Source organism: Temnothorax longispinosus, chromosome 12, assembly GCF_030848805.1.
Source record: "Temnothorax longispinosus isolate EJ_2023e chromosome 12, Tlon_JGU_v1, whole genome shotgun sequence".
Taxonomy (NCBI): Eukaryota; Metazoa; Arthropoda; class Insecta; order Hymenoptera; family Formicidae; genus Temnothorax; species Temnothorax longispinosus.
Window position 1 is genome coordinate 12,503,023 of NC_092369.1, and position 21,300 is coordinate 12,524,322.

The 21,300-nt window shown below is 32.1% G+C and overlaps 2 protein-coding genes across 3 annotated transcripts; both read left to right on the forward strand.

The window, feature by feature from the left end:
* The first annotated feature begins 129 nt into the window (after positions 1 to 129).
* LOC139822624 (transducin beta-like protein 3) lies at positions 130 to 8,935 on the forward strand. The gene is made up of 15 exons (XM_071794510.1): positions 130 to 303; positions 410 to 461; positions 523 to 730; positions 831 to 1,005; positions 1,090 to 1,260; positions 1,459 to 1,634; positions 1,727 to 1,926; positions 2,004 to 2,207; positions 3,389 to 3,578; positions 3,953 to 4,074; positions 4,182 to 4,340; positions 4,422 to 4,587; positions 4,728 to 4,952; positions 5,096 to 5,223; positions 6,021 to 8,935. Exons 1-15 carry the CDS (start codon positions 278 to 280, stop codon positions 6,216 to 6,218), a joined length of 2,400 nt encoding a protein of 799 aa, XP_071650611.1. The 5' UTR covers positions 130 to 277; the 3' UTR covers positions 6,219 to 8,935.
* LOC139822625 (pH-sensitive chloride channel 2) lies at positions 6,927 to 20,274 on the forward strand. Of its 2 annotated transcripts, none has more exons than XM_071794511.1 (9): positions 6,927 to 7,068; positions 14,716 to 14,899; positions 15,009 to 15,238; positions 15,412 to 15,494; positions 16,372 to 16,518; positions 16,611 to 16,766; positions 16,847 to 17,012; positions 17,111 to 17,300; positions 18,922 to 20,274. In XM_071794511.1, the coding sequence occupies exons 1-9, from the start codon at positions 6,974 to 6,976 to the stop codon at positions 19,186 to 19,188; spliced, it is 1,518 nt and encodes a 505-aa protein (XP_071650612.1). In that variant the 5' UTR covers positions 6,927 to 6,973; the 3' UTR covers positions 19,189 to 20,274. The 2 variants fall into 2 exon arrangements, with proteins under 2 accessions (XP_071650612.1, XP_071650613.1); XM_071794512.1 differs by having other exon boundaries at positions 7,011 to 7,152.
* The last annotated feature ends 1,026 nt before the right edge of the window (positions 20,275 to 21,300 follow it).

Sequence of the window (21,300 nt, forward strand, 5' to 3'; positions counted from 1 at the left end):
TTCTGAACTAGTGCAATAAGTTCACTTGTTGAAGTCCTGTATACATGATGCGACCCGAGTCGGTTTGAGTCGCAAATCGAAAACGCTATTAGTTCCAATTCTTAAAAGTGGATGTAATGGCGCTGCTGTAAGCGTCCCACGAAAATCGTCGGCATTGCGTCTCTCTCAGACTTCTCTCGTTTCTAGCATTTTAGCACGTGTATTTGATCTGTTCAGTAAATTGGCATGAATGTAATTTAATTAAAAAATTAATTTTTCTTCTTGAGTGATAGTAAAAATGAGTAAAGCTAACCTTAAGGAAACGTAAGTATTATTTTGTTTCGGTGCGTCACTCATTTTTTTTAAAGCTTTTTTTCTTTTTAACAATTGTGTGTTTTGCTCTGATAATTGTCCTGCATTATATTCACAGATTCGAAGTAGAATGCAGGCATGGAGCGTTTTATACTGGCGGTAATATACAAGTAGGTATTTTAAAAGAATTGATCTGTTTTGTCATATTTACAATACACCTTTTCATTTCAGTGGAATGCGAACGCGGAGTATTTATTTTGCCAGAAAGGAGGCACCGTGTCCATGCTATCTATGAGTAAAGGCTCCGTGATATCGTCACTGGGTATAACAGAGGCTGATCAACAGGAGGATACGATAAATTGTTTTGCTCTTTGTAATGAAGATGCAGGCATAATCACTTATCACAAAAGTGGACTGTTCAAATTATGGGATTGGAAAAGTAGTTGATCAGATTCAAATTTATATATTGCCTTCAATATTCTTATCTATGACACTTACACATATTTCTGTTTTTTTTTTGTTATTTATATTTATTACAGCTAGTAAGTTAACAAAACTATGGAAATCTATTCATAAAGGACCTGTAATGCGAATAACTTTTTCAAATAATGATGTTTTAATGGCATCTGGTGGAAGCGATGGAACTGTCAGATTATGGGATTTGCAACATCACGCATGTACACACAGTCTCAGAGGAATACAGGGAGTAATCAGGTAATTTATGTATACAGTATATGTAAAATAAAATGTATTTTAAAAATATTGCTCTGAGTTATCGACATTTTCATTTTTGTTTAGCATATTAGAATTTCATCCAAATAGGGAAAAATCACTTCTGTTTGGCGCTGGTGATAATACAAAGATCTATGGTTGGGACATTGCTACTGGACAAGAGAAAATTATTCTTTCTGGACACTTTAGTAAAGTCACATCACTTAACTTTCACGAAAATGGAAATTATTTAGTCAGGTAATAAAAAAAAAGATGCAAATAAAGGCACTGTGAAATATAAATGTGATATATATATATATATATATATATATATATATATATATATATATATATATATATATATATATATATATATATATATATATATATATATATATGTATGTATGTATGTATGTATGTATGTATGTATATATGCATATACATATATATCCACAGTTCAGGAAGAGATCGAGTGCTAATTTTATGGGACATATTGACTGGAACGTCAATACGTGTTTTACCAGTATACGAAGGAATTGAGGGGACTTTTATAATACCTGCGAAATGTCTGCCGGCATTTATTAAATCGCGTAAAAGCGATGGCATATACATTGCTTCAGCTGGTGAAAAAGGTATGTTGATGGTTGACGTATAGTTTACGCTTTGATCATATTCTTACACGCATAACAAGGAAATGTGTAATTTAACATGAAAAATTTTCTAGGTGTTGTTAAAATCTGGGAGATGACAACAGGCAAGCAGATTTATGTACAGGACGATTCTTTAGTACCGCCGGCTAAGGAAGAAGGGGGCTTATCAATTACGCATTTACTTTACAATAGCATCCATAATATTTTTGCTGTGGTGTCTGTTGATCATAACATAATTATTCATTCATTGGAATTATTTGAATGCAAAAAGCAAGTAAGTTGGTATAAAATTACTTGGTATAAAAAATTACATAAAAATTCTATATTGATACAAATTTTAAATTATGTCAGTTGGTAGGCTACAGCGATGAAATTCTAGATGTTGCGTATCTTGGAGATAACGACAGTCATCTCGCAATTGCGACCAATAGTTGTGAGATAAAACTTTATGAAATTCTCTCTATGAATTGTCAACTATTGTGCGGTCATACTGACAGCGTTTTGGCACTCGCTACGACCCTAGCAAATGTAAATCTGCTTGTGTCTTCTGCTAAGGTATTTTTATATTATATTTTTATATTTTATATTATATTATATTTTTTAATAATATATGTATAATAATAGTGCTTATAGTGCAGTATATTAGTTTATTGTTCCTAATTACAATTTATCTTATACTCCTTTTACTTACAACCTTCAAATCCAATTAACTTTTTATAAACTGAGGTATACGCAAAATGTGATATATACCAGGTGTCCTAAAAGTCTCGGAACAGTAAATATCTCTAAAATAAAGCATTTTTGAGAAAAATGTTTCAAAAATTTGTAAGATTTTTAAGTGGCACATTAAGTAGTAATGTTAGTGTGACTTTAAATAGCATTATTAAGGTTACGTAAAAATCACTTTAAAATTTTCAAGTGCATGATCAGATCAATTTCGACAAAAGTGAACTTTGATTTTTCTCTGTATTCTTCATATACAGGGTGTTCTTGGGTTAAATGGCCAAGCTTGAAATATGAATTTAGTATCTCAAAATAAAAAAACTTTCCTCTGGAGGTATGCTTGCAAATGTTGTATTCAAAAGATATTTATTTCTGAAGTTACAGAACTATTATGAATAAATAATTTCGAAATAACATAGGTTTATCTATAATTTCGAAATAATGTAGCTTTACAGCTTTAAATTAAAATAATTATCTTCTTTACTACTTTACAGTAATCAAAGTTTAACTATAAATATAAATATCTTGATCAAAATTTAACACCAATAGATTTTTTGAATGTTTTCAAGCAAAAAGTATATGAAGTGCATGCGAAGAAATAACAGACGTACAATGTCAGTCAGTCACTTGGTCACTTGGTCTCTCACCGATAGGTGCAGGAGACGTTTGTCTCCGACCTGACTTGAAAGCCATCATTCTAAACTAAATATTTAATACTTTTTTGATTACTGTAAAGCAGTAAAGAGGATAATTATTTTTATTTTAATTACTGTTAAGCAGTAAAGAGGATAATTGTTTCAATTTTGATTAGTGTTTAGCAGTAAAAAGGATAAACCTATATTATTTCGGAATCATTCATTCTTAATTTTGTAACTTTAGAAGTCAATATATATATACTTGAACGAAGCGTTTGCGAGCATATTTCTTATTTTGAGATCCTAATTCATATTTCAAGTTTGGCCGTTTAACCCTGTATAATTAATATTTACATTATATAAAATTATTATTTGTAGGATAATAGTGTTCGCGTATGGCTATTGGATAAAGAGACATCGAGGATGTCTTGCATTGGACATGCTGTTAGGCATACAGCGTCGATTAGTTCTGTTGCAATATCTCAGACATCACTTAAATTCTTCAGCACTGTTGCTCAAGATTCATGCCTGAAACTGTGGGAATTACCCAACAATCTCGAATTACATGGTAAGTCAGAGAGTATGATTTCTTAAAGAAAATCCATATATATGGAATGTGAGCAGTATGGAATCTCACTTCTTTCAATCTTATTAATTAAATCTAATTAATTTCTAATTAATATAGTTGTACTCAGATGTGCGTGATGTTGGCCATAATATTAAAACACGTGTTAAAAATTTAAAAATAATGTAGATAAATTTAAATGAATAGAATCTCAATTTTTATAACATATGTAGATATATAAGTAATTATAAAAATTATGTATGATTAAAAATATATGATTTTTATTTACGTTATGAATACATGTACATACATATGTATTCTTATAAATATACATTGCGTGTATGTATGTATTGAGATGATCTTTTTAATGTCTACAGATCAAGCTTTATCATTAAATACAAGCTGTACAATATTAGCGCACCAAAAAGAGATAAACTGTGTAACCATCTCACCAAATGACAAACTGATCGCTACAGCGTCGCAAGATAAGACTGCTAAGGTACGTCATTGCATAAATCAAATTTATCTTACGCATGTGCTGTATGTGCATGACTAATTTAAAAATTATGATAGCTACAAGAATTATAATATAATGATTATCTGTAGTTGTGGTCTACTGAGAATTTGGAATTGCTCGGTGTGTTTCACGGTCATCGGAGAGGCGTATGGTGCGTTCGATTCTCGCCGATTGATCAAGTGCTCTTAACAACATCCGCTGACTGTACCATGAAACTGTGGTCTTTAACGGAACTTAATTGTCTGAAGGTAACTAAAAGAAAAAATAAATTACTTCTTTTGATGTTCATAGATTTAATTGTAATGTAATTGCTCTTGTTCTTGTCGCAGACGTTTGAGGGACATGAATCTTCCGTTTTAAGAGGAGAATTTCTGTCGCGCGGTATGCAACTAATTACGTCGGGCGGAGACGGTCTTCTGAAATTGTGGAATATCAAAACATCCGAGTGCGTATCTACCTTGCACCAACATGAAAGCCACGTTTGGACACTCGCAGGTGATCCTATTTGTGATTCATGAAAATCTAACCAGTATTGTTATAAATACGTATATATGTATTTATAACAATACTAGTTACATAATTTATATAATATTATATAATATATGTTTTTGACATTGATTCTACTTCTCATGCAGTCACCAAGGATCAGAAACATATTATTAGCGGGGGTAGCGATTCGTTGTTGGTTATTTGGAGAGATGTAACTGAAGAAAGAAAAGCACGAGCCGCGTCGGAAAAAGCGCAGCTTGTGCTCGAGGAGCAAAAGTTGGCCAATTTACTAAAAGCTGAACAACTGCAGACTGCGTTACAGTTGGCTCTAAAGCTAGAGCGACCGTCACAAGTTCTCAAGATTGTAGAAGGTATAATTATTCGTATTGAACAGTGACGTCTCTTTGTATCTGATGTAGCACTGATATATCGATGTGTGTACCTGCATGCATGTTTGCATGCATATGCATGTACATATTTTTCTAAGATTATTATAAGACTTTTTTTATAACAGCTATATTGAAGAAAGGATACCACGAGTTTGCAGAAATAATAAAGGAATTAAAACCATTCCGCAAGGAATCGCTACTCAGGTGTGCAGTTACATGGAATATGAATAGCCGGAACTCACATGCTGCTCAGGTATGGTATGAAATTTAATAATTTACTGTATAGAAATGAAATACCCAGGTAGCAAGATGACGTCTAAAGACGTTAGAGGACGTCATTAAGACGGAATTAATACGTCATTTGACATCACTCTGCTACCTGGGTAGTTTTAATAATATATGTTATATATAATTATTGTATAACTATATAGGGTGTTCAAAAATTCAAACTTTCAGGAAGTGTTAGGGGCACTATAAGGATTATTTTTTGCAAATGAACCTGGGGTCGGAAACATGTCGTTACATCGCTAGTAATTATGAGTGATGTCATATAGAAGGATGTCTTAGAGCAGGTGCTCGAAGTGTTGTCCCCCATGAGCTTTGCACAGACGATAGCGCCGAACCATGGACCGGCGGACTCTGACAAACATGTTGGGATCGTCCTTGATTTCACCTGGCTCAGAGGCTTTTGCCGCCGACATTCCTAACGTCGTAGCGATGTAACACATTTCCGATCCCGCATCCATTTGCAAAAAATGATCTTTATGGTGCTCCCGACAATCTTTGAAAGTTTGTCGGTTGAATTTCTGAATACCCTGTATATTAAATATAATTAAGTATAATTGTATGATAATTATATTAAATATACATTTATTATATAATTGTATATTTAATAATTGTGTATGTAATATACATGTAAAAATTTATTAATTTGATTAGAATTTTTCTAATTTTAAAAAATTTCTGATATATTAAAGAGAATACACTTTCTTACATATGCGCGAGCATCTTTGAATGCTCTTTAGCTTTTAATCTTGTTATTATTTCTAGGCGGTTATAAGTGCCTTAATAACAGAGATCGGGATGCAGGAGCTGCAGACATCGGACTTATTTTCCACTCTGGAAGTTATGATTCCCTATACCGATAGACATTTTAAAAGGTTAACAAAACTTTTGCAAGACCTTCATTTGTTAACATATACTTTTAATCGTATGAAACCTGATATTATATCAATTGGCACTAAATAAGTTACACACATATATTACGTATAGGTATTGTATATACATATATAATACATAGATGTGTGTTTGTATATATGTAAGTTGTACAAATTCTATTTTTTATACTTTTTTGCTTTTATTCTAGATATATATTGATTTTAAACCATTATCTGTGTTTTATATTACGAATTATATTTTAAGATGGATTTTGTCTTTGCGGATACGCATAATAATATGATAATACAAGGTGAATGCTATCGAGAGTCTATCTATATGCGCAATCACGCCGTGATAAAACTTACAAGTTCACGAGGTGTTCACGGAGATAAGAGAGAAATTTCATTACAGAAATATGAATCATGGACCGTTATATAGAACTTGTAGCATCTTTTTCACAACGCGAGTAAACGATTGTAGATGAATTCCGAGAATTCACTTAACGATATTTGATATTAAAATCGCGCGTTAAATTGGTGTTAAACGATCGTGTGTGAATTACACAATTATAAATGAATACGAGAATCTACATTGTAAGTCTTAAACATATAATGAATGTATGCATTGATGTCACAAGTTGCTACACGAGAGTATACGTGTGTATATGCGTGTGCATGTAATGTATGTATGCGAGTTCAAGCAAGCCTGGAGGAGCACCATGAGAGAGTGGGAGCGAGCTTTGGTCTCGCTGTCTGGTTTTCAGTAAATTTGCTCGCCCGACCACACTCACGGATCACAAGGAAAGATCAGTCGGAATCTATTAGCGGTGCTGTTAAGTGACAGAAATGTACTTGAGAAAGATTCCCCGAGAAAGGGTCTTCGTCGTGATACTCTTCGTTTATCTGTCGGGAATGCTGTTGCTTGCGGACGCAACCAAAGTGTAAGCCGCACAATTAATTCTATTATTAACGGCAAGGAAAAGAGAAAAAAGGATAAAAAAAATATAACATCAGCGGTTAAAAAGGCAAGCGTGATTTTTGTAACAACGTATAGATTATTTCTTACAGACAGAACGTAAAAAAAAAGACAAGGGCCATACAGATATACGCCGGTATTCATCGTCGGATCTTATTTTAAGACTGTGTTAAGCAATGTCTTAAGATGCTAATACGGCTCTGTGATTGGTTTATGGCATCTGAAGATTGTACTTAAAACGGTCTTAAATATAAGAACCGACTATGAATATCGGCCTATATGTCGATTTATAAAATTTAATATATTAAAAGAAATAAAATGTCACTATAATTTAGATTTAGATATAAAAATATTACGAGAATCAATTGAAAATCTAAAGAGCATAAAGCCGTAACAAGGTGTCAGCGTTAATAATTATATATTTGTGTTAAACAGATCTACAGACGTTTCGGTCTATTACGAGACCATTTTCAGTGTAGAGTTACAGAATAGTGAATCGGTTAAAAAATTATCGCATGGTTATAGTTACACATTAGTTATACAAGAATAGTCAATCACTTAAATATCGCATTTGTAATTATAACCATGCGATAATTTTAACCGATTCACTATTCTGTAACTCTACACTGAAGATAGTCTCATAATAGACCGAAAAGTCTGTAAATCTGTTTAACACAAATATATAAATTATTAATGCTGACACCTTGTTACGGCTCTATGCTCTTTAGATTTTTAATTGATTCTTTAATTGTCTGAGCCTTTATTACATACTTAAATATTACGAGCAGCTTTACCTGTTTTTATTTAAATTTCACAGTTAATATAGTTAATATAAATAACAGAATTTTAACAGGTACTCAAAATTCTCATTTTTGCCGTGAAAAACGATCGAGTACGAAGCGATTCTTTCAGTAACGTCATGCGTTGGTGGTTTTTACGAGATATATGCTTCCATAAATTTTGCAAAACCGCGCGAGCCGTCGCTTTCATCATTATCCTTCCGCACTGAAAAAATACTACGGAACAAAGAAAAAAAATGGAAATGCGCTAATGCCAATATGTTCGATCTTTATCCTCGTTTTCCCGTCCCCGGGAATAATATATCATTTTTTACGTAAGCCGGGCATGTGCGTTTGCGCATCCGATTGTAAAGAAGCGCGGAGCGGTGAGGTAAAATTCGTTCAATCAACTGTTTTCAACTTTGCAAAATTTTATAGTTGCTTTCGAACTTATTAGTGCATAACGTTTGACCTTCGGGTCCTCGTAAATGCGATCGACCACCGGTCGTTGTTAAACGAATCGAAGTGTAAATTATATCAGGGAGCGAAAAGTCCTAGTTTTTTTTCACGGTACAAAAATCGCCAGTCACTCTTTTTCTCTCGTAATTTCCGTCGAGGCGAGAATGACAGCTTTGACAAAAGCCGTTTAATGAAACGCTCCCGAAATGTTCGTTTTTGTGTGTGTGCGCGCGCGCGCGAGAAAGAGAGAGAGAGAGAGAGTTCGTCTTATTTCGATGGTAAATAAACTTCGAATCCAATTCACACCTGTTCAAATACTGGTATTCAAATTTAATTTTTGCTTTTACATCAGGTTCTCTCGATCGCGTGCGCATACACATCCGATTTTATTGTCCCCGACTCACTCGCTTGTATCATAACTTGATGCTTATTCTAAATGTTTTAATTATCAATTGGCAGTATAAGTAAGACCAATCGAATAGAAATCCAAGGGGAATGGCGCTTATATTGAGAAACGCGGGATGCGAAATATATATGTACCTATCTGGTAAAAAATGTATCATATAGATATAGAAAATATATAAATATACATAGTTTGTATGTAAAATGTCCGTATATATTTTTTCTCTATATTTGTTTTCTTTCTCATAATCTCTATCCGTATATACGAATAATAAGAAGAATAATAAATAACTTGTGCATTGTTTTTTTTACAAAAAGTAAAATTGCGATTAGATTGTACAACATTTTATATATAATTATTACATTTATATATGACCATAAATGAGTAATTTTTTCTTATTTATTAAAAAGCTTTTTTATTAAAAAGCAATGCAAAACATTTTTTAAAATTATTTTTTAATTCTTATTATTTTACCTGTACATACGTAATAGAGATTATAAGAAATTATAATAATTAAAAGAAAACATATATTTGGACATATATTATATATTATATATAATTAAAAATGTATATGTATTATATTATATATAATATAATATATATAATAATATATATAATATAATATAATATATATGATATATATTATATATAATTAAATGTATATGTTTTATATATGTTTTTATGAAAAAAGTTTCACTGGATATGTTTTCCGCTTAACTTAATTGACAAGTTAAGTATCCTTGTTTCTATTAAGGACTTAAAAAATATTTCAAATTAAAGTTTGTTTCAAGAGGAACATTTTATAAAGGGACTTTATAGCATAATTTATCGTACACCGTCAATCGTTTCTTTATACAATGCAAATGTATAAAAGCAAGGTCATCGAAAAGCGACTGTTTGATGAGATATTTCGATATCTCGATTCGATAGAATATGAAATTGTACAAAAAGAATAATACATATATTATGAGAATATGTATGTCTGAGTCTGAAGCATCTTCGCTGTTATTAAGAATTCGAAAAATCTCTTAGACTAAAGTCTGTTTCTGAGGAATATCTTATCGACGTTGCAGCATAATGTGTCGTCAATCGATTCTTTTAGCCGCGACTAGATATAATGCAAAAGCATTGGAGCAAGGTCATTGAAAAGTGAACATTTGATAAGACATTTTATTTTGAAAAGAATGGAATTATGACATATCATATGATTTGTTAGTGAAAGAGTAAAGGTGAGCTTCAAATTTTAAAAGCAATTTTCAAATGATATTACGCTGAAGTGGTTTTTTTTTCGAAACAGTATAATTTTGATCTGAGACATTTGTTATATTTTTTTTGTAGCAACAAAGAGATTTCAATTGTAAAGTATACACGGAGGTAAATATACACTTTTAAAATATAAATAGTCTGAGATATGGTAAAAAATATTTGTTAGAAATTTCCTAATTGGCAGAGTGATGTGAAATGACGTATTAATAACGTCTTAATGACGTCTCTAACGTCAATAAAACGTCATTAAGACGTCTTCAGACGTCATCTCGCTACCTGGGTTTGCACCGTTTGCACACATTTTAAAACGGAAAAAGAAGGTGGAAAGAGGTATACAGAAAGAAAGGAGGGCGGGAGGGAGGGAGAGAGGGAGGGAGGGAGAGAGGGAGAGAGAGAGAGAGAGAGAGAGAGAGAGAGAGAGAGAGAGAGAGAGAGAGAGAGAGAGAGAGAGAGAGAGAGAGAGAGAGAGAGAGAGAGAGAGAGAGAGAGAGAGAGAGAGAGAGAGAGAGAGAGAAATGCGATAGTTTGATCTAAGATCGACTTTTTTTTCAATTATTCTTTGGTAACTGATGCGCTCTATCGAAATGTTTATTGTTCAGGACGATCTACATCTGTTTTACATATCATATAAAACGTCAGAGAAGCTTAATCCTAATCTCGACTGGTACATACAATATTCCATGAGGATATGTAAATACGCCGATATCTTATATTAACAAGATATTTGGCGAGGATATGTGACGTTGTAAATTCAGGTAACATACAGAGCTGCGAGATAAGAACTTAATACAGTCGGCGGCGTTTCTTTTGTGAGCTCTCTACAAATGAAGCACTTGCGCTCGAAAGAGCGTCCAATTATCCTCTGCAAGATGTAATAGCTACTTTGTCTTACGCGGATCGATATAATCGTGAAAAACGAACATTGTTTCTGCGGACAATTGTCTTGAGGATTTTGGCAGCGCGTTGACTCCCAAGATCTGAAAATTTTACTTGTAATCAATTGCGATATATAGTAGTGTGAATTTTCCATTGTTACAGCTAGAAGTCATGTGCGCATCAAATGGTAGAGGAATTAGTTTCAGTATACGATTATCTATACCCCGGTGCGGTGTCATCTCCGTAGATGCGTCACCTACATCGATACAAAGAGATAATGAATATATACCTTGGAGACACACGCGCAAGGAAATGAGGTCTAGAATATTAATTTGAGCTGCTTTTTCAAAGCTAGGCGTGTCGGCTATTATGACGTGCGACGTTATAATTTCTGTTGCATATAAAAGTTTCAAACTCGCGCATTTCCTTCCTGCCAACGTCAAATTACGTAGTTAAAAAAAATGTTAAGAAAAAGATAATTTCTTCTAAGTTTTTTATGTTTATTGCAATTTTTTGACTCTCAGGAAAAATGACCTTCTTGTGTCACAATTTTGAGAAAAGTTAAAATTTCAAATAAAATGATATGTTAGAAAAGTTTGATTTCATTCAAAATTAAATCCATTGTATGTTTCAGTTCTTAAAAAAAATTCGTGAAAGTGAGCTTTAACAAAGTTTTTATGATCGAATATTGAGTCTATTATAGGTATCCGCAAGAAGGTTGCATAAATTAAAGTTATTACAGACTTGCACACTTAAAAACTATAAGGAAGCAATGTGCAGGTTTTTACTTGCACACTTAAAAGCTATGAGAAAACAATGTGCAAGTTTTTACTTGCACACTTAAAAACTATGAGGAAGCAATGTGCAAGTTTCTACTTGCACACTTAAAAACTATGAGGAAGCAATGTGTAAGTTTCTACTTGCACACTTTTTTTATTGTGATAAGCTTTATTGCGACTAATATCTGTTATACTATTACAAAAATTAATTAAATAATTAATGTTTTTACTAAAATGATTCCTACTAATTGCGGATATTTCTTATTTCCATTTTGTTCAATCGGTTAGTTAATTCTTCCACGGAAGTAATGTGCAACTTTCCAATTTGCACACTTTTAAATTATTTTTTCTAATTCTGTATCGCGTTGTATTTTGGCACTCAAGTAAGGTAGTACAATCCTTTTATTTACTCTCATTTTGATAAAAATTTATACATTGTTGCTTCCTCATAGAGGAGGCTTTTGTGATGGTGAAAAAAAATTTTTTTCAAGATTTTGATGGAAATAGGTTTAGAATGTTCCAAAATGTCGAGAAATTATATTAGCGGAAAATGTCCGGAAGTATGTATGTGTGTGTGTGCGTGTGCGTATATTAAGTTGGTAAAAATGTCAGGATGTAACATTCAACGGTAACAGTCCAACCTATTTGTTATTTTAATATTTAATTTAATATTTCATATTTATTGAAATTTCTAAGTAGACTGATTTTCCCAAACAAGTGTACATTTTTCTCAGAACACGTTAGATGAAAAATACAATAAATTAAGAGAAGATTTAAATTAAAAAATGTTTTCAAAAAGTAATATATATTATATATTATATATTACTTTTTGAAAACATTTTTTAATTTAAATCTTCTCTTAATTTATTGTATTTTTCATTTAAATATTTTTTAATTTAAATCTTCTCTTAATTTATTAAAAAATTTTATCACGTCTTTTTACACTCCCGGAGCGGTCCGGGACCTGTGACGCATTAAAAGGAGGAGGGAGGGAAGGATGTAAGGTCCCTTCGACTGTTCTCTCGTACCGCTCGACAATTATACGCGAAAGTATTGTTTTGGGTGCCAGACGCGTCATTCGCGTCCACTAAAGTACGCTAGAATCACCAAAAATTCCAATCACAACACAAGACGGAATTAATGCGACGTACGAGAGGTCGACCAGCTCGACCTAATAGCTATGGGCGGGGTGGATGGAGGGCGGCGCACGATTCGGCGGGGTGACGCATAAATCATTCACTCAAATCATTGTAACGAATAATATGGTTTATTATAAATGGAAGGAAAGAAGAAAATAAGGCTGAGAAACCGAGATAGGTTTGACATGAAATCGTAGAAACGCGAATTAACCAAATCATATCGTACAATAGAAAGAAACATTAGATTCTAATGTAATTGAACACGATAAGTAGAACGCAAACGGAAATTTACCGTAACGAAATAGTGTGGATGCAAGTAGCTATATATCTATCATAAGTATATATTTCATATAGCAATAGCTGTCTATATAAACATATTTCCATTTCATTGGCGAAAATGCGAACTAAATATTTTACGAAAACGGTTGCCAACAGATTGTGGCAACTTTTATGGCAATAAGTATGCTACGAGCTTTCCGCTTGTTTGCGTAGGTAATTGTTGTCTGCATAATGGCTTTTAAGTTGCTCTAAACAAAATTACTGTTGTCTCGGTGACAGCGTTATGATGACAACTGAAGGGAAACTTATGCCAAACAACTATTTCCTTTCTTATGCCAAGGAACGCTTGGCTATCTGGGATATGTCTTTTTGGCAACTCTTATATATGAAAAAGTCATTCTTAACAAAAAAAAAATGGTTTTACATGGATTTTCAACTTTCTACGTGAAGCCCACCCATTCCACCCCTGCTGTAAAGCGAGGTCTATCATATTGTACGATTCGAGTTTTTAACTTTTCACGCGAAGCGAAATTCATCTTACCCCACCCTACTTCCTGTTTAAGGACGAAACAAGGTTTATAATTCTGTAACCTTCTTATATAGAATATAAAGTTTTCCTATCAGTTGTTAACGTTGCACATTATATATTATATAGATGGCAAAATTTTAAATTGTAACATTCGCCATATAAATTAAATTCATTATTCAGAATGGATTAGTTTGTTAAATTTGTATTCAGTAAAAAATCTTCAAGTTCAACCCTTTGAACAAATAATTGAAAAATAGATGAGCATCTGTGATGCTCAATGATTCAATTTAAGATTTTCTTATAACGTAACGGAATACTTAATATTTAATCACAAAATTCTTGTTAATTTTAATTTTTATAACAAATTTCTTTTAAGGACTAAAAATTTGGTAATAATATTTATATTAAAGAACACAAATCCAATGATCTTGACTTTGATGAATGTTATGAGAGTACTGTTTATTTTTTTCTTATGTCTTAATCGGCGATTGCGGCATAATAAAAATTAAAATTTAATCTTTAAAGCAAGCTTTTTTCACAACTTAACCACAAATTAACCATAAATTTCTTAAAATTGGCATAATAAAATATTTTTTAAACTGAAATTGCATCTAATGTTAAAAAATTATGGAGAATATAATTTATTTATGACTTTTCTTTGATCTGAAAAGACATTCATTTTGTTCTTATAATATCTAAATTTATTAATAAAAAATTATAAAATGTATTAAAAGTCAGAAAGATCTATTTATAAAATATGAATACACTTTTCTACTTTATATATTTTTTACGTATGTACAATCGTGTGATATTTATTCTCTTATAGTCCCAGAACTTTTGATTCAATTTCTACCTTCAAATAGAAAGCCTTTTTACGGAAATATATCAAATTATCTCGTGATAATATTCAATTTAAATTAGTCGAGACCCTGTTTGCTCGAGTCTTTATGAAGTTTTTCGGGAGAAGATACAATTTAGATGCAAATTCATTAGGTGTACATAATGAATTTTAGAACAAGAGTTAATAATATTTTATATACCTATGTAAAATATATTTGAAGCACCCAACCATATAAACCCAACCATATATATGGTTATTGCAGATCGGGAAATTGCCCATCATTTGGCAGTTCCATGACACAAACGGAACTCCTGCAAGAATTGGCGAATGAATGTCGTTACGATAAGATGGTCAGGCCGCCCGGGGTGATTAATGAGACGGATCCGATCAGAATTTACACCAGAGCTTTTATCTACACGATAAAGTCCAACATGGCAAAAACTCTGGTACCTCCACAATTTTACTTATATACCTATTTATGCCTCGCAGGTAATGCATAGTATATAAGTGTCGTTGAAGAATACTAATAAAGAAGGAATAAACGATATATTGCAGCAATTTGATGTGCATCTAATGCTGCAGTTTCGATATCTGGATAAACGACTTAAATTCGCGGATATAGCTCCTTATTTGACTCAAATATACGGCGGACAGAATGCTCACGAGATGATTTGGACGCCTACTGTATACGTCGCCAACGAGCGCACTTCGGCAGTAATGGGAAATGGCGTCAAAGACTTACTCATCTCTATCAGTTCTTATGGCACGGTCATGTTAAACACTAGGTATTCGATATTTAATCTCGAAGAATCTCCGTGCACCCGGCAGAAGATGCCCGGACGAATTTTTATTTCAATCTTCCTATCTTATTTTTTTCATATTTTATTTTGTATTATATAAATTTTTACGATGACTGGCCAGCGACAGGCCGATTACGGAGCGTTCACTTAAATTTCAGATTGGAAACCACCCTCAACTGCGGCCTACGATTAGAAAAGTTTCCATTCGACGTGCAAGAGTGTCCACTGGTATTCGAAAGTTGTAAGTTATCATTATTATATTATTCGCACTGTACGATATTTTCACTAGTAGCTAGTCAATATTAAATAAAAAACATCGATTTCAAAAAGTAGACTAACTTGTTTTCTGAGAAAGGTGCACTTGAAAAATAACCGAAATATAAATTATTTAAATAAAAAAAGTAGATTTTGCTTCTCGCATGATTTGGATTATGTGAAATGATTTATGATTATGACTAAATGTCTAAAAAAGGAGGTTGAATATATTTCTTATGCGGATTAGAGCAGACAGTACATTATTTGTGACCGCACAAGTATTGAACGGAAGTTTTTTAATGATTAAATTCTGTTATTTTTAGTTTTATTATCTAACCGTCTTGGTCCTATAGTATCGGTCCTATTATACCGTCTTGGTATAATAGTATAGATAATGTAAAATTGTAATATAAAAAGATATTTGTGTGTAATATACATACACATTAGACTTCACAGATTAAACTTCTAGTAAAGTAGATACTCATAAAAGATTCGAAAATATTATTTGATCCAGACTCGAGTCTATTTAGAAGTAACATTCTTGTTTTTCAAGGTACTCATAGAGGGTTTGAACCCATTTCGTCTAGGTCCGATGTACTCTTGAAGTATATTTAAAGTATTGCTTTTATTTTTCGAAGTAATCAGAGAGTTCAAAACTGCGCCAACAGATTCGAATTTACTAACAATAAGATATTTATCACCGTATTATAAAATAAATAGTTATAATATGACAGTTAATAAAAAATGATAAAATGTCGTTGAAAACGATAAAAAACCAAATTGATAAGAATGTCAATAAAAATCAATAAAATCTTAAAAATGCGAAGAAACACGAGCAAAACGAAACCTCTTTCTTTCCGAAGGGACTCACAATGTAGACGACATGGTGTTAGACTGGGATGAATATCCGATTGTCATCGCGGATAATTTATATCTGACCGAGTACAAACTTGTGGACACGTGGGTTAATCGCTCCGGAGTATCCTATACTCCATCGCAACATCATTATGGTAAAATTCAGTCGATGAAACGTTTCTGATAAAGAAACGAAAATGTCGCATTGGACATTATTGTCATTAAAATTATGGCATAATGATTGCAGCTGGCAATTTTAGCTCGATAAACATTACGTTCAAACTGGCCCGTGAAATGGGATTCTTCATGATGGATTATTACGTGCCGTCTATATTGATTGTGGTGGTTTCATGGGTGTCTTTTTGGTTGCACCAAGACGCGAGCGCGCCGCGAATAGTTTTAGGTAAAATATATCTGCGCGCTCTCGCGCGCGTCAATATTAAATAACATAATATAACACTTGTATGAAATTTATACTTTCAGGAACAAATACTATCTTAGCATTTATGACACTTGCATCGAAAGTCGAAAATTCGTTGCCGAAAGTCTCTTACATAAAAGCGAGCGAAATTTGGTTTTTGGGCTGCACGATATTTCTGTTCGCGGCAATGGTCGAGTTTGCCTTTGTCAATACCATATACAGGAGGAAGTGCGTAACATTTTCGTTGAAATTTTAATGCCTACAGCTTTGTTTTTACTATTCGATATAAATTTTATTTAAGGATATAATGCATTGTGTTTGCGCAGAAAAAATGTACCGTTGAAAAAGGTCAACAGCAAGTACATTCTTAAGTCTACCCTGACACCGCGATTGGCAAGAAAACAATTTCAGAAGAATACAACCGGTTTGGAACGATCGCGATCATGGTCGTCATTAGATAATGCGAATACAAACAATGAACAAGATTTCACAAGTCAGAATTATCTCACCGTACACGTGAGTCAATTAAATAATTATCAATGCTAATTATAATATCGTAAATTATATTAAAGAATATTCTCTTAGGCCGGTATTCATAGTCAGTTCTTATTTTAAGACCGTTTTAATTAATACGGCTCTGTGATTGGTTCATATAACATCTTAAGATCGTACTTAAGACGGTCTTAAATATAAGATTCGACTATGAACACCGGCCTTAGAGAAAAAAACATTTAGATAAAGATTCTCAAGTGTCAGTAATCTCAAACAAAATCATTTTCATGTTTATCGCGTAATATTCTTGTAACTGATCGAGGAAATTGCGTACGCGCGGGTGTGTATAGAATAAGGAAAAAATATGACATTAATTCCTAAATATATTCTCTCTCAATGATTTTTCAAAAATAAGTTTTATATAAAAGTTTTAACGAAGGGAATCCCTTATATTATATTATATCCCTTCAAGGGATATAATATATAAGATAATTTTTTTATAATATATTTTTTAAATAAAATATATTAATTATTAATACTTTTTTAAATAAAAGCATAATATTTTTTTATATATATTTTATTTCTCGATTAAGATAAAATCATTGAGAAAATATTTCAACGAAGAGATATAATATAGATATAATATAGATACATATATATAAAATAAACTCTTTTTATAGTATATTTTTAACCCTTTTCGGTCACACTGGGTTAAATACACCTCAGCGTTTTTTGACTTCGAAAACGACCCAGTAAACCAATGGAAATGGGCCTTGTGCCGGCATCTACAGAGGTAGTTGGGACCTTCAAGTATCGATCCCCGTCGGTGGTATATTTTTCGGCCCGTTAGTTCTCTCTCGACATTTTTTTACGCAAAAAATCGCACCTTCATATCAATAAGCCTTCACCTCAAAATCAATAAGCTTTTTGGAACGGCTTTTTGGAACCAATACTTTTTGGAACGGCCGCATAAACTGCAATAATTAGTGAAAAGTGCGTCATCTGAGGATGAAAATACCGTTTGAAAAATTAAAATATCTTAAAAATTGAAAAAGTTACATTAGTTTTTGTGAAAAGTCACTTTTCCGACTTTCTTCTTTTCAACAATTTTTTTACATATGTTAAATTAATTTTTTGCAAATCAAACCTATACAGTCTTTTTAAGGAAGACTTAAACTACAACAGGATATTTTTTTCTTTTTTTTAAGGTCACCTACAATTTTTTATACACGTGCAAACACGCTGGGGGTGTATTTCACCCAGTGTGACCGGTACGGAATTCTCGGGAAGTGTGACCGAAAAGGGTTAAAATAAAATATGCTATTTATTATAAATAGTTACTTTTTTTAATTACTAACTGTTAATATAAGAAAATATTATAAGGAATTACTACACAAGACAAGAGACAGAGGTTTCAAGAACAAGATGTTTTGGAGATTTTATCTGTAATGGTCTTGAATGTCACCACATAATATATGTATATATATGAAAAATTAAATTAAATAATTAAATAAAACCACGAATAATATTCAACAATGAAAAAGAGACTTCAAACATGATTACCGGAACTTAATGCATGGATTGTAGTATCCCGAATTAAATTCTGTTGTAGAGTTATAGGATTGATCATATTTTTCTTTTCCAGAGTTTTCCGAGCACGATCAACATTCCATCGGTAAGAATAGAAGAGGATAAGGATCCGGATTATTCCGTTGGTAGTATCACAACCATCGACAGTACTCCGCCGGTGACTAAGCCGTTTTCACGCAGGCCGACTCTGGCCAAGTTACACAATTTCACGACAATGACACCTCAGCAGATCGCTCAGTGGATCGATAAACGCAGCAGGATAGTATTTCCCGTATCATTCATCATATTCAATGTTTTTTATTGGTCTTTTATATGGATCTGAAATCGCACTGTGCAATGAATTTCAGTCGAATTTCCTTATTTTCAATACAAATAGTCAAATCTGTCGTAAACAGATTTTGTAAGTGTTTTATACTGACAAACTATGTCGGCAAATGCAAGAATATAACAAAATATATGTTAACAAAATATGATGAGAGATTGACTGAAGAAACCCAACACATTTAAATGATTATGAACAGATTTTGTTTGATTTCTGCTGGCAATTTGTAATCGAATTATGTCAGCAGGCTCTACTAGCAAAACACGAGCTTAATGCGGATACAGTTGATACGTAATTTGCATTGTTCCCTTTTTTATATGTATTACCGGCAATTTATATTTTTCAGCATAAACTTGATAAGGACCCAAAATAGAGGTCGAAACGTCGTCATAATTTTTAATATATTGCCAGTCAGGCCGATCATTAAACACTGATTTTATTTTATTACTGGCGAAAATTTATTTTATTCTTTGAATTTAAAATTAAATTTTGACCTGGCCTAACAGCTTACTTTTGTCAATTATATAATGCAATTTATATATTGTATAGATTGGATCTATGCACACAAGTCAATATTTAAAAAAATTTGACTTACACCACTTTGGCTTTTACCCCTCCATATATAATATACTGAATTAATAATAACATATTAAATGAACTTAATGAAAGTAAGTTGTAGCTATTTTCATCCTTAAGGGGATCCTATAGTGGCGGTAGTTACCGATATTTTTTTATTTTAAGAAATCTTTGAATTGGCTCTACAGAATTGCAAGTTTTTGGTCTAGAATTAAAGTACGCACAAAAATCTACATCGCGTTATACGATTTCATATCGGGAACGAAAAAAAATTAAAAATTTTACTAATTTGGGCACATACAACTGTCATCTGACGACAATAACAAAATTACTGCAGTTTATATATATATATATAATCACACCAAGGCGACGTAGGGACAACATGTAGGAACTTGTTATGCAGCCATATGGCTCATGACAAATGTGTGTGTGTACGTCCGATCGCGAATTTACTTGTATAAATTGTTTTTCAGACATGTGTTTATATAAAAATAATTGAAAGTTTAACAAGTTTTGTTCTCATTATTTCCAATGATTGTTTTACTTAATTACGAATTTTTGTACTTTCCAAATACACGATAAACAATATATTTTCAGTTTCAGACAATAAAAAATAAGTTCCAGATCAAATTGTGTCAATCAGATAAAGTGTCGATTTTACCCCGGTATTTTTCAATTTAAAAATTTGTCTTCGCATCACTTTTCCTTTCCTGGGGGCAAAACTAAGCGACATACAGCAAAACTTCCTTAAGCAATTTTGTACCTGAAGGAACACTCTTTAAATGTGTACCATTGAATTTGCTTGACAATTTTATTTAATTGTTGAAAATTGCCTTTGAAAAAATTGTGTCAAGTTTGCCCTGGTCTCTCCTACTTCATTTTCCAATTAACTTATTATAATCTTTTCAAAATTAAATTAATACCTACTCAACATTGGTCTAACTTTTTGATTTGAATCAAATATTTACATGTTAAGTCCGACAAATATAGAACAAATTTTACTGCAAATATTATTTAAATTAAAATACGTTTTAATAAGAATTAATAAATTAGAACTAAATTTGGGTTAAAGCCGTAATTGAATAGAGTAAAAGTCGCATATAAAACACATGAACTTTTTATTAAATATATGAATATTCTGCATCATGTATGGTTCTGGATCATATATAATCCGCATAAATAATCTTATTAAATATAGATAAAAACCATATTTTATTGTGGCCCATATTTAATCTACATAAATGATTTCAAATGAAATGCAAATTAAAACCGTTTTTAAAAAAATATAATCTTAACTTAAAATCTGGGTTTAATTTAAGTTTTATACAGATATAATGCGATTTAATATGATTTTAGTTATGTTCATATTAAATTGTTTTCGCGGGATTACATATATTTCCATATGAATCTCATATGTATCCATATATCAGTGGCAATCAGTGCATATATATATGATCTATTGTTCATATTTAGTTATATTTGAAATTATACATGCTCATATATGATATATGGACCCATGTATAAATTTGTATAAAA

Excerpts from the sequence above, each read along its gene's own strand:
- LOC139822624 (XM_071794510.1), top strand. The coding sequence starts at position 278 with ATGAGTAAAGCTAACCTTAAGGAAAC. Across the intron at positions 304-409 it reads AAAGCTAACCTTAAGGAAAC|ATTCGAAGTAGAATGCAGGC; the intron begins GTAAGTATTATT and ends TTATATTCACAG. Across the intron at positions 4,953-5,095 it reads AGTTCTCAAGATTGTAGAAG|CTATATTGAAGAAAGGATAC; the intron begins GTATAATTATTC and ends TTTTTATAACAG.
- LOC139822625 (XM_071794511.1), top strand. The coding sequence starts at position 6,974 with ATGTACTTGAGAAAGATTCCCCGAGAAAGGGTCTTCGTCGTGATACTC. Across the intron at positions 15,495-16,371 it reads TCCACTGGTATTCGAAAGTT|GGACTCACAATGTAGACGAC; the intron begins GTAAGTTATCAT and ends TTCTTTCCGAAG. Across the intron at positions 16,767-16,846 it reads CGCGCCGCGAATAGTTTTAG|GAACAAATACTATCTTAGCA; the intron begins GTAAAATATATC and ends TTATACTTTCAG.